This window comes from Pogonomyrmex barbatus, unplaced genomic scaffold (assembly GCF_055798465.1).
Source record: "Pogonomyrmex barbatus isolate J1 unplaced genomic scaffold, ASM5579846v1 scaffold18, whole genome shotgun sequence".
Classification (NCBI taxonomy): Eukaryota; Metazoa; Arthropoda; class Insecta; order Hymenoptera; family Formicidae; genus Pogonomyrmex; species Pogonomyrmex barbatus.
Genome location: NW_028297114.1, coordinates 4,931,955 through 4,944,913, shown reverse-complemented (window position 1 = coordinate 4,944,913; position 12,959 = coordinate 4,931,955). Strand labels below are relative to the sequence as shown.

The 12,959-nt window shown below is 39.6% G+C and overlaps 1 protein-coding gene across 3 annotated transcripts in view; it reads right to left on the bottom strand.

Moving 5' to 3' along the window:
* Positions 1–12,959, bottom strand: part of LOC105431740 (nephrin) — a 97,012-nt gene that overhangs the window by 29,922 nt on the left and 54,131 nt on the right. For 2 of the 3 annotated variants that reach the window (XM_089074853.1, XM_011646153.3), the window contains exons 2-4: positions 5,210–5,339; positions 1,207–1,418; positions 329–646 (exon numbers count right to left, since the gene is read on the bottom strand). In XM_089074853.1, coding sequence (XP_088930979.1) covers positions 329–646; positions 1,207–1,418; positions 5,210–5,339 — 660 coding nt within the window. The remainder of the gene's footprint in view (positions 1–328; positions 647–1,206; positions 1,419–5,209; positions 5,340–12,959) is intronic. The other variant, XM_089074852.1, reaches the window with a different exon arrangement.

Sequence of the window (12,959 nt, the reverse complement as noted above, 5' to 3'; positions counted from 1 at the left end):
GACTATTTCGGAGACGGCTATTTACATTAATCCAATCATCGACTTCGTAATGCTCGAACTAAATTATGCTAGATAGTATTTTATGCGGCACGTCTTTATGCGACTAGTCATTTAATAGATGTCCCTGAGAAGAGCAAATGTGTCGTGTTGTCATAGCGTTACAAATTAGAATTACACCGTTACGACAACATGCGTAAATTTAACATCATGCGAAATTGAGTTACGTACGAGAAATACGAGAAGAAAACACATTTGCGATGCATATTTCGCACGTAGCGTGAGAGAAATTACAAAGAGGATAAATAAAATAGAATCGTCAACGACTTACGATACACATCGAGGACGAGTAGCCTTATCGCCGGTGACACCATGTTCGTGTTGCTGGCCTGACAGATCAGCCTTGCCTCGAGGTGTTGTCGCCCAATTTTCGGATACGCCAAGTGGTTAACCGTTACCCCGCTCTGGGTATCGTAGTGATAGGACTCGTCTATCACGGTATTGTCGAGATACCACGTCAGCCTCGGGGGTGGCTTGCCACCGCGAACCTCGCAAATCAGGTTCACGTCGCTTCCCTCGTTGTACCGCTCCTTGTTGCTACACACGGTCCTCGTCGTCCCATCCAATATTATCGGCTTCGACGGAGGCACTGTGCGAACAGCATCGCGTCGTTAAAATCCGGGGGCTAATCGATCGCTCGTCAGGCGAATGACGACAATCGGCGCGAGAGATGCGGTGGAATCCGGCGCAGAGAACTTTGGCGTTGTAGTAGAATTAACTGTTATAATGGCCGCAAAACAGGTCGTAGTTACGAAGTATATTACCGCGAGAGCTCCCCAGTTTGCGAGGCAAACCGCGGCTTACGGCCGAGATTAATTTATGCGCCGGAAAGTGCCGAGTTCGTAAGTCAACGCTCAGACGACGAGGGATGTATCGAGAGGGCTAAATGTATATCTAAATCAATTGCGCGCGAACCTGTGACGTGTATGTCGCGCGACGAATCGAACGGTATTCAACGTTAAATATTACATGTCGTAAAAGCGATCTCGCGGGGGGGGGGAGAGGGGAGGGAAGGGCCCGAGAGATCGAAGGCGCTTCTTTGCCCCGATACTTGACGCGACCTCCATTACCGCACCCTGATCAAAAGGACCGACTTTAATTGTTGCGTGATCACTGGTTGATTGAGTTTCCGGGATACAATGCGCTCACCTATAATGGTTAAGTTCATCCTTTGTTTCCGCGTCGGCGAGTTTCTGAAGTCCACCCGGCATCGGTAGATCCCCTCATCTGTGCTCTCCAGCCGTTCGATGTTGAGGTAAGCTGGATCCGCCGCCGTGACAAAAAAGGCTCTTGGTCCCAATGCCGTGGGCGACGACCAAAGACGGGCGTTGTTGTATTGTCGGCGGCCGCGGGCATCGTAGCTACAACAATCGATTGGCTCTTGCAGTAACTCAGCCGTAACAATCCCGTCGTTTTGCAATTATTATGAGATATAAACGCATTATGAGTGTATTATTGATATATGCGCTATATCATTAATTATCGATACGGCTTGATATTATACAATATGGAATTTCAGCGTTTTTCGCTAATAGCCATAGAATACTAGAATGATTCCGGCGGAACATGCGGCCTGTAATAAGAGTCAGGAGTTTATAGCGGGTAATTACCGTGCGCGTTTTGCTCGTTATTCATACACCAAAAACTGTACCAATTTAATTACATAATTTGCGATGTAATTGCAGCATATCAATCGAAACGGCATACTGGCGTCGTTATTGAAAGCTTGTCGCGATTGAATTAATTACAAGATAAATAATGAACATACGTTCCTGGATACTTATAATCGAATATACGTCTCTTCGAAATTTTTTATCGATTATAAAATTATAATATTATAATAATATAATATAATATTATAATAATATATAAAATTATAATATCTTTAATTATCTCCACTCTATTGAACATTGTTAATGCATAAAATTGTAATTAATACAATTATCGTAATTTTATAATACCTTATATTACATTAAACACTTGTGACAAATGAAACATAATAAAATTATTATTCCATTTTCTTATGTCATTATATAACAGAAGCTTTAATAACAGATATAAATTTAATGAAGCAGTACATATTATGAAAGTGTTTCGATATGGATTTCGATCAAAATTGCTTACATGAGTTATTTCTTATATTTCTATTGTCTTTCCTAGGACAAACGGAATAATTCTGATAGAATTCCATTTCGAATAATTCCACGACATGTATTCTGAATGATAGACCGAGGATTCATTTCAAATTTAATTATGATTATCCGGTAGAATTGCTTAAGGCAAACAATTTAATTAGTTTCTAAATTAACCTTTTCTCTCTGCGACATATAACAAAAAAATATTAACTATTAATTAAATTATTAATTTAATTATTAATTAAAAATCAATATTAAAAAATATTATTCTGTTTACGCTGGCAAGATAATACAGATATTACTTGAAATTAATCATTGAATAAGATAATCGAAGTTTGGTCGAAGTCGTAAAATTAAATTGAGAACATTATGCTGGTCGTTCACGCGACCCTGATTGTGCCACCAGCTTCGTTGAAGAATCATTCACGGAATTTACGACCCCTCAAGACCAGTGGTTGGATAGACATGTATGTCTAATTCTGTGAATGATTCTTCAACGAATGTTAATATCTATGTATGAAATCGCATGGGAGCCGTTCCCAGTGCGTGATTGCATATTAAACATTCGCCGTGAGCAAGAACAGGAACAAAGGGAGACGGATTAGAGGGACGGTCGGGAGATATATAAGAGAGCCCGCGCGGGACAGAAAGAAGAGAGGTAACTCGGAGAGGGAGAGAGAAGAGGGGGGGGGGGAGGGAAGGTGAGAGCACCAGGCATAGAGCCCTCCATGGCTCCTCGCGAGCGACTAAAAGTTAAATTGCGTTCCGCGACTGCACGAGAGTTCGGATTTTCGCTCGTGACTGAGTAGTCCCAAAGCTATCCCACCCTCACTCGCTTGCTTCCGCGGCATTGACGTTGAAATACGATTTAATTCTTCCACTTCGCACTTCCAACGGACGAGGAGAGCGCTTCCGTGACGCGCCACCGACGTTGCCCGTCCGCCTCGTCGTCGTAGATAGAGCAATAGGAGGAGGGCAGACCTCGAAGAGAGGTCGAGCACCACGTTCCACGAGCCGTCGCCCAGCACGAGAACGAGTCGCGGATATAACACGTTCGACCGACTTTTCTCGCGAGCGATAACCCTGAAAAGCGATTTTCCCATATCGGTCTTCTGACTTCAACCCCGGCATTCATCGACGGCGAAACGACTCTCAAGATCGATCGGTCACCTGCCTACTCACCCGACTCGTCGATCACGACCTGAGAGACTGATTCGTCGAGACTTTCCGGAAAGGCATCGCCTACAGTCGTTTCTTCGTTATCTCGGGAGATTGCAAAACGAATGAAGAACTTGTGTTGCTCTTTACAATTTGCAAAATCGATTTATGAATAAAGCAGCGCGTGTCATATTAAAATGCTGAAGTACAGCGGATGAATGTTGCTTCCGTTAAAGTTAATAAATAAGAAATGCTTGCAAATTTCGCGAAAAATTAATTTCGTATTTCCATTCTTGCATTATATCCATATCGCAACTTTAGTAAAAATAATATAAACTTTCGACGGTTTATTATAGCGATGTCTTAAGCAATACTTGTGATTTCCATAAGCAAATGCGTCTTTTATTGCTTTTTATTTAGCTATTACTCTCTACCATGGCGAGCACTCGTTAAAAAATCGATTACTTTAAAGTCTCACGCGAGGAAAAGAATTTACCAGGTTGCTTCGGTCTAAGTGTCTTGAAACTTTTCTACGAGAGAACGTAGAATGGAATTGAGTGGATTCGATTTTGCGAAGTGTTATCTATTAAGATAAAATGCGAAGACCGCCCGAGAGATTGTAAATATTACTAAGCGTTTTGTTCGATCAAGACACTGGAGTGCTCAATATTACAGAGTAATATTGAAACTAAAAGATCGGGATCTACGATCGCGCGAACAAATATTCATATCATAAAGAATGCAGTCAATCGCCCGAGCCCCTTCTCTGCCCTTCTATTCTCTAAGTAAATGAAAAACTAGATAAATTTCGTACCACTATAGATAACCGAGGGAAAATTCAATCATCCTCGAGGATTGCGAAAGTCTTATTGAATTGATAAAATTAAGCAAACGGAAAGAAAAGAGTTCTTCGTTCTTCTTGAATAAGTCACAGCGCGAAACAATCCTGATGAGATGACATGCAAGTCACACATGAGTTACTCCTATCACGAACGAGGCATCGAATGCAAGGAGGAACGTGCAAAGAGGAATAGGGAAAAGGGCGATCATACCCACGTATTTTCGCAGTTTCCTTTCCTTAACTGTCTGGCGTACGTACGATAAACGAGGCCACGATGTCACGCAATAAATATTACTGTAAGAAGTCCCGCGAAGAGAAAGGTCGACGGTTAGGATACTTCGGCGGCAAGGGGACCCGAGAAGGAGACGCTTTAGTGCGACGGCCGCCTTTAAATTTAAAGTTCCTCGTCGTGGCGGGGATTAAACTGACTTTACAACAAGCGACAATCCTCTTCCTCCTCAGCAACGAGTGCCAGCTCGGCACCCCGAGCATCGCTTCGCATACCGCCGCCCTTTTACCCCGAGACGATGCATCGCCATCTCCCTCGCACATATCTTACACCTTATTACATTTCTTAAATATGACCCACTGGATACTAAGGTCTACACCCCCTCCGACCGCGGCACTTCCATCCTATACCACGACTCGGCGATGCGTCGGCCGCCATTCTATATGCAAAATTTCACGGGCCGCGGAAGCGAAACGGCGACCGGAGTACCGAATGAACTTCATCGTGGAAAATAACGCGAGGAATTTTCAGACCTGAGTACTCGGACTCATTTCTTTTTGATTTTCCCGAGAAGGTACATTTTACAGACGATAGATGACTCCTATTCGAGAAGTTTTTCATAGTGCACTTCCTTCCGGTACATCGAGGCCTTATAGCGAAGAAAAACATCTTTTCGTAAATAAAAAATATCTTCTTCGGAATTTACGAGAAGATGTGAGAATTCAAGAGCTTTAAAATTTTGAAGCAATTTCAGTGATTTTTAGTTTACGGATAGCCAAAGTCTTGTACCTGTAAATCGGTTCGCCTCTGCCTTCCTTGTACCAAAGCACCATGCTGACGTCGTCGTTAATGTCGGAACGAATGTCACAAGGGAGATGCACTTTGTCTCCCACTACACCCTTGGCGAAAGTAAGTGGTACTGCAACAAAAAACAGATTAACTTAAAGTAAATGTGTATGTACATAAATAATTTATTTTTTTTAGATTACAGTTTTTATTTAAATACTTCGTTGTATCCTAAGTTGATCGATCAGTGCCAATTATCATCATAAATTAAATATTAAAATTAAACCCACACAATTCACTCAAAAGTTAGATTTAATATATCGACAGGAATGTCATAAATCCGAAGGATCTGGCACTTTTTTTCTCAGACAGAGAAGACAGAGAATAACGAGTTTAATTCGTAAGAATGGGAATCAAGGGACGTCAATTATAATCAATCTTTAAATTTTCAACAAGATATATAACATGAAATATTGCTACGGTAAAATGGTAAAACGTTGATATAAATGCAATTTTCATAGACAAGAAAAGATTAAGTCTGATATGTAAGTTTAATGATGACATGATGATTTAGTGGTACATGCTGACGGTTAAAGGCGAGCTCATATCCAAGCTTAAGTCCTGTCATTCTTGTCCATGATGAAGTAGACATTGGTTAACGGTGATTTAATGCGGTTTTGTTCGCTCGATTAAGTGTAGATGGAGATATCGCGTTTTTAATGAGCCTGTCTTCCCTCTCCTCCCTCCCACTCCTCTCTCTTTCTTTCTGACATTGACGCTGAAGTTATCTTTCTGCAATGGCGCGTTCCCCAAAGTCTCATCGGATTTTTCGATCGCTTCCTGAGAAGAGGCATCGTGCCTCAGGAGCGATCGCTCCCAAGGATCCCATCGATCACCATGCTAGTATTTCGTTGCACGACGTCCGATCGCAACAGAGTCGGCCAATCTCAAAGTCTACGGGTTTCCCGGACTATAAAGCGCCGACACTTTTCCGAAGAACAAGGAAAGGGGACGGGAATGGCCGAGAAAACGGATCGCCGGTCCGACATGTTCAAAGATACGTGCGCGCACGCGCGTGCGCGCGCAGACAGTCAATGTCTTCACGGCAAAATCCATGAAGATATTGCGTGAACGTGTGAAGTGTTTGCCGAAGGACCCAAAGCAGAGGCACTGAACGCTCTGAATCTGAAATTAGAATGCCAGCCAACTTTCGAGGCGATGGTGGGTCGATATGAGAAACGCGATAAGCAAACGTACGCTGAGCGCAGTCGCCCTTCTGCTTTGCATTTTCACTTCTCTTGATTCTTGGTAGTAGTCATAAAGTATTTATACAAAAATAAATAACAGTCTTTAATTCATTATTAACATATTATTATATTAGTATATATTATACTATATTATTATAATACATTGATATGTTATTAATTTTGTTAAGTAAGTAACTTCCTCTTCTTTTAATTATTCCTATTCTTCCCCTAATTTTCATTTCTTTTATATTTTAACATTGTAAAAAATGCATATACTAATTTAAATTGTCGATCTGTCTATTTGCACCGGGATTCGATGCGCTTTACATACGACTGAACACTTATGTATTTTACAAAGCAACATTAAAAAACTATAATTTATAAATAGTATGCGAGTTTCGCGCACAATCAAGATGTCTTCCCGTTAGGGGAAAACGATTCTACGGATCGTAAAGCGGCCACATTCTTCCGATCTCATTTAATTCCGAGACAAGTTTCGAAACGGTTTGGAAGGAAACTCCGTGGGAGCTCCGCGCAAACTTGCGGAACGTCCACGGCGGGCGTGACAAGCGTCGCGCGCGAAACAATTTCATTTATCACAAGAAAAATAACGGTTTAACTCCACGAGTGGGCGTATCATACATTTTCCGCGAGTTCGAAAGGGGAACGGGAACGGAAGGGTGAACGAGGCAGTGGAAAATGGAAGACACCGGGGGCGGATCGTTTCTTCTTCCTCATTGTCGTCGCAGCCGGCAATGAGGACGACACGAACGCAAGTGTATTAGCGTGGATGACATTTCCGACGCTAAGTCATCACAGTCCCGCTGGTACAATTTATTGTGCTCTCTGCTAGCACTTAGAGAAAATATAGTCCGAGTCCGGCGACGATATTGTCAGTATACGTCGATGCGGGCCGGAACGCCCCGACGGGACGGGACAAAACATGCGGTTCCAAATAACTCGCGTGTGCACGCGTTGTTGACGCTAAAAATTTACATCGCGGATGAAGCTACCGATACGGCGATACACGAGAACCACGGGCGGGAAAATTATTACCGGACTAATTGGTAGACCCGCGGCGGAAATTACTCGTAGTGCGGATAGCCAGCCGGTGGTGCTGGCCGCATTAAAGTTCGCAACGCCGCCGTCACTCGCTGGAATACACGATTGCCTCGTAAAGATAATTCCGAATGTTTTCCCGGCCGGTCGATCGATGAGCCGCGCGCTTGTTGAATGTCTAGTTTCCGCGGAAAATGTGAACGCACACTGTCGACGCGCACGATCTCGCATCGCTGTCGCTGCACGCGTCATTATTATGAGTAACGTGCATCCCTCTCATTTTTCGACGCATACTTAATGACAGTTCCGCCGTGACGCACGCCGCCTGCGGCGTTTCTCGCTCCGTCTTGCTTACGAAACGGATACTCGAGTCATGACATGTATTCACGATCGTGATGAATCCTAAACGCCCACGTCGTTCCCGGTAGAGATCATTACTGGGAGTCGTGGGGTTAATAAATAATCCTATGTGGAAAACGAATCCATCAACGGTTACTCTCGTTAACTAGACGATTCGAGGCAACATCAAACGTACACGAGCACACACGCCGGGTCTAGTCTTCCTTTATCGAATGGGAGAACCATAAGTAAGTAATCTTCTCGTTTCCACGAATGCGCGGGAGGGCCCTGAATCTCGAAGATGATCGCCTTGGATGAACGCACGCAGGATGCCACGTTTATTTTCCTTTTTATTGACGACGTAAATTTAACGGATTTTATTTTTTTTTCTTCTTCTCTGATCTCTATTTTCCTTCACTGCGGTTACACTCGCCATGAAATGAAATGAAATAGAGCAGTTATTTCAACGGCGAAGCGTACGCACGATATTTTTTTCTTAACTAATAGCCGTCAATACGTTTACATCAAACGATGAGAGATTCTGAAAAACTAAATGTTCAAACACATAATATACTACTATAAATGCAAAAAATAGCCGAGGTGAATTGCAGTAAATATAATATTGATATGATTTACGCGTACAGCAATGCATGTAACAATATACATTTTATTTAATGACGCTTTATGAATTCAAAATAAAATCTAAATGTTAATGTTTAACTCATTTTTCACAAAAAGGCATGTTAAATCGCACTCGACATATCAAAGTTGATTGTTATCCTTTTATTCCGTCGATTCTTTTGCTGCGTTTACTTCGTGAACAGCTGTCATTACAGAAATCGCGTACTTTGACAATTTCTATATCTATCATGCATAATTATCATTACAGATAAGAAGATTATAAGTTATGTGAAAATATTTTACTTCGTATTTTCTCTAAAACTTTTTATAATTAAATATTGAAGATGATTTTGTAATTTTCTTCATATCATAGAGCTGTCATATCTACAGCTGTTCATAATGTAAAACATGCATGTACAGCTGCGACATGAATTGATAGAACTGATTTGAGGGAGAATTGTATATTTAATTGAAAAATTCACAGTGCAAAGAAAAAAATAGCATGTATGCAGCGCACACCTGTAACATATAGTTATTAATAAAAATCGTTGACTTCTCTATGTATTCACGTGATATGAAAAATTGTGAAATTTAAAAACACTTCCTTTATCTTCGGTCGAATAAACTTACGACAATACCACCAAATAATGAATTCATTCGAAATTTAAAACGTTTAATCAAATCAGCAAATCAGATGTGAGTTGTTTCTTATGTCCTTTTATTCTCAGTACTAAGATGATAAAGCGAATATTATCATAACTGTTCGTTTTAAAATTACAGCTCTACACGATTATAGCAGAAATTAGAATGACGCCCGAGGCAACTTTTTCAAACAAGACAATCTTTCAAACGACTTAACGATTAATTTAACATTAATCGCATATTACGTGAACGCTGCTCATTGATATAATGGACGAACGGTAATGCTCTGACCTACTAATTTCATAAGCGAGATTTGAAGAAGGTAATACGTATGAGACGTCAAGGTAGAAAGATTTGTAAAATAGTAAAACAGTTTTTTGTCTGTATTCTCAAGGCGTGCGCAAGGCATGGCCGAATAACTTAATGGAAGCGTACAAATTTGATTATACATGTTCATGTTTTTAATAATAATAAGTCTTATACATGGAGATATTCGGAGCTGAATTGATATAAATGGTGACGAAACAAACTTTCGGTCGGCATACGTGGAACTTCGTGCCACACGCATAGAAAATACATTTAAGACGTTCGATGAAGCGTGGATGCTGGAATCATTTGTCATATTCGTAACTAACATGTAGATAGCTGCTCCAATTTACGTCAAGACGTGATCGGTCATATATCTACAATGACGAGGGTACTTCGGTAGCACTTAATTATCTCCTCGATAATATAATCACGGACAACATGCAGAACATCCCACTAGATTCGTTTCAAATAAATCTCTTGCTAGATTATTACGAAGAAAATATACGACGAAAAACATGACGAAATCTACAATTTCTACAATTTTTTTCAATAATAATTTTTTCAATAATAAAAGACCTGCTAATCAATTCGGTGAAATGAAAGAAAAAACAAGAGTAATCGTTACTACGTCGCGACGAAGTAACGACAAAGTATTCGACGACGGAGTATAATTCATAATTTTATATAACCTCGCGCTGCAGGTAGATTGTGCGGGAAGCTTCGATTTTTAAAGTAGACCATCTACTCCGGTTGAAGACATGCAGCCGGTTACTCTGTGTACGAGTGGGAAACGCTATTCAAGCCAGCAGCGCGACGAGGTAAGAATCGATAAAGTCAGTCGCTTACCTAATAGACTTAGATAAATCATCATGTCCTCGAAAGATAATCAAAGACTATTCACCAGCGAAGTATGCAGGTCGGCGTCGAATCGAGTTTATTTATCAATTTCGTACTTAATCTCTACTAATTACCATAGCCATTATGCTGTGACTTTTACTAACTACAACTTTTGCCACCTGCCTACTACCACAGCTCTGAAAAAATTATTGCACACCCAGCATCAATCTATTTCAACTCCCTTCACTATAGCAACTTTATTTCAACTTCGGAAAATTGTGAACAGCTATTACATTTAACGATTTTAACATAAAATGAAATAAAAGTCAAATTGTTGCGGTTTAAATTTTAGTTAAAATTTATAATAATTTTTATAATTTTTATAATTTTACAATTAATTCGTAATTTATCTCTAGGCAAGTAATTCATTACCGTGAAAATGTAATTTTAAATTAATTTTCTTACGCTAATGAATTATTACTCCGACATTAGCTTTTCGTTTTATTTTATCGAGATTATTTTATTTTATCGAGACAGCCCAATCGATTATTATGATTTTTAAAGATTCCACTTGCTGATTTCAGAAGCAAATAATATATATCGCCAATGTGCCCTGGTTAGGTAAAGCCGATTTACAAGGCGTCGTGACAACAAATTATATATTAGCAGCCGACTAAAGCCGATGATAATCTACTTATGTATTCCGTTCGCAAAATAAATTTGGCTTAGCCTTTAAATAATCGCGTAAATAATCTCGATATTATTACCAAATAATAATTCTAAGGCCGACTGGATTAAAAATTAAATATAATATAAAAAAAAGCATATGAGGCTTATTTGCCCCTTTTATATCATACTCAATATTACTGTTTATAAGAGCATTCACATAAATATATGTGATAAAATTGAGTTCTAAAAATGCAAATTCTTTTATATATAATAAAAAGAAAAGCGATATATAATTTATTTATGAAAATTATGTCCTGATTATAAAGATATTCTATTCGTGTATTCATATAATCATGGAAATCTTAGTTTGAGATCTGAAGAATTTAATTTAATTTATATACTCAATGCTGACTGAGATTACATCCTGATATCTCTTGTGCATTACATTCGTTGTTATCGTTTGAAAAACAAAATTATTAAATCGCATAAATGGTTCGGTATTATAAAGAGAAGTACGCCGCCTAAGGTATCCCTGCTTTATGGGGTAATAAATGGCGCAATATAAAAACAGCGTATATAAGCTGTTTGCAGTGCGGACGTTACGACTCGATGGGCCAAATGGATGCGCAAACAAAGAAGTTCCATTTTCACCGTTCACGCGCGCCTTCGCGGATATGTAGATCATCATAAAAATTCATGGCACTAAAAAGCGCTTTTGCCCATCCTCGTATTTACGCAGAACGTATTTTAGAAATCATTGTAACCGGAGCCCCGACGGCGCATTCGGTCGCAACAAGAAATCTTGAATTTTCCTCGTAGAGTGCGAGATGCTTTAAACTCCTCTTTACGACGCTCTATAGTCGCATCACGATCCTTGCGTCTGTTTCCTCCGCGAATAACAGCTTTCGCATAGAACAGAATAGTTCTGTAGCGGAGCTTTACAATTCTCGAGTTCCGCCGGAGACATTAATCTCTCTTATGAGTTACTGGAGGGATAGAGAAGAGGGAAGGGGTATATACATATACTTATATAATATACGCGCAAGAGATACAAGGAGCTCACAATCGGTATCCTTAAAATCCTATGTATTACTTGCATAATAGAATAGAAAGAGCAAAAAAAAAAAATGATAAAAACTAATCGTACACATTATATACAAAAGCAAAAATTAAATAAAAAATGATAGATTTTTATTATTTATATTTTATTTTTGTAGAGATGCTTCATTTGTATACTGAGCCTTGTTATCACGATATGAGAAAACTCGGAAATACTTTGAATTATTTCTAGCCTTCTCCTACTCTTGTAAGTCCTACTTATTTTATAATGAGCCAATTAGATTATATATATAAACACATTATTTATCGAATTTATATATATCAGTCTATCTCATCGAATTTTATTCATCACGCTTTCAGGCGGGATACAATATTTAAAAATCATAAATCATAATATTGCATTGATATTTCCAAAATATCACGAAGTGACGTCTTATTTCTTTCTTTACGTCTCGGTTCTTTCGTGCTGGACTTGCTTTTTTACGACTGACAGCCTTCACACGACATAGCTCCGCGATATAATTTTATGGTCCTCCGGTGGCACTAAGTAGCGAAAAAAAATAATCTCTCGATCGTGGGAGTAATGACTTGCATGTCGGTCAACCTGGTTCTACTTTAGTCCAACGATTATGGACGACGTGCATTAAAGTCAAGTACTGGCGTATCGCAACCAGGCACTCTTTGAAATATCGGATATCGGTACCGAAATATTTCCCACGAAAGCGTGACTTTGCAAGATCTATAATCATGGGATCGGTGCGGTGTATGAATTATATTCCATTGCACACATAAAAGCTACAATATTGTACACATAAAAGCTACAATATTACAATATTTATTATTTAGCCTGATTCCTCGGTCACACGGTTGTAAGGTTTTCTTTTCTTGCTATATTTTTGCGAAAATATATATACATAAGCAAAGAGGAAACGCGACTGTGCGATGGTAAATAGTAGAAAACGAGCAAGATG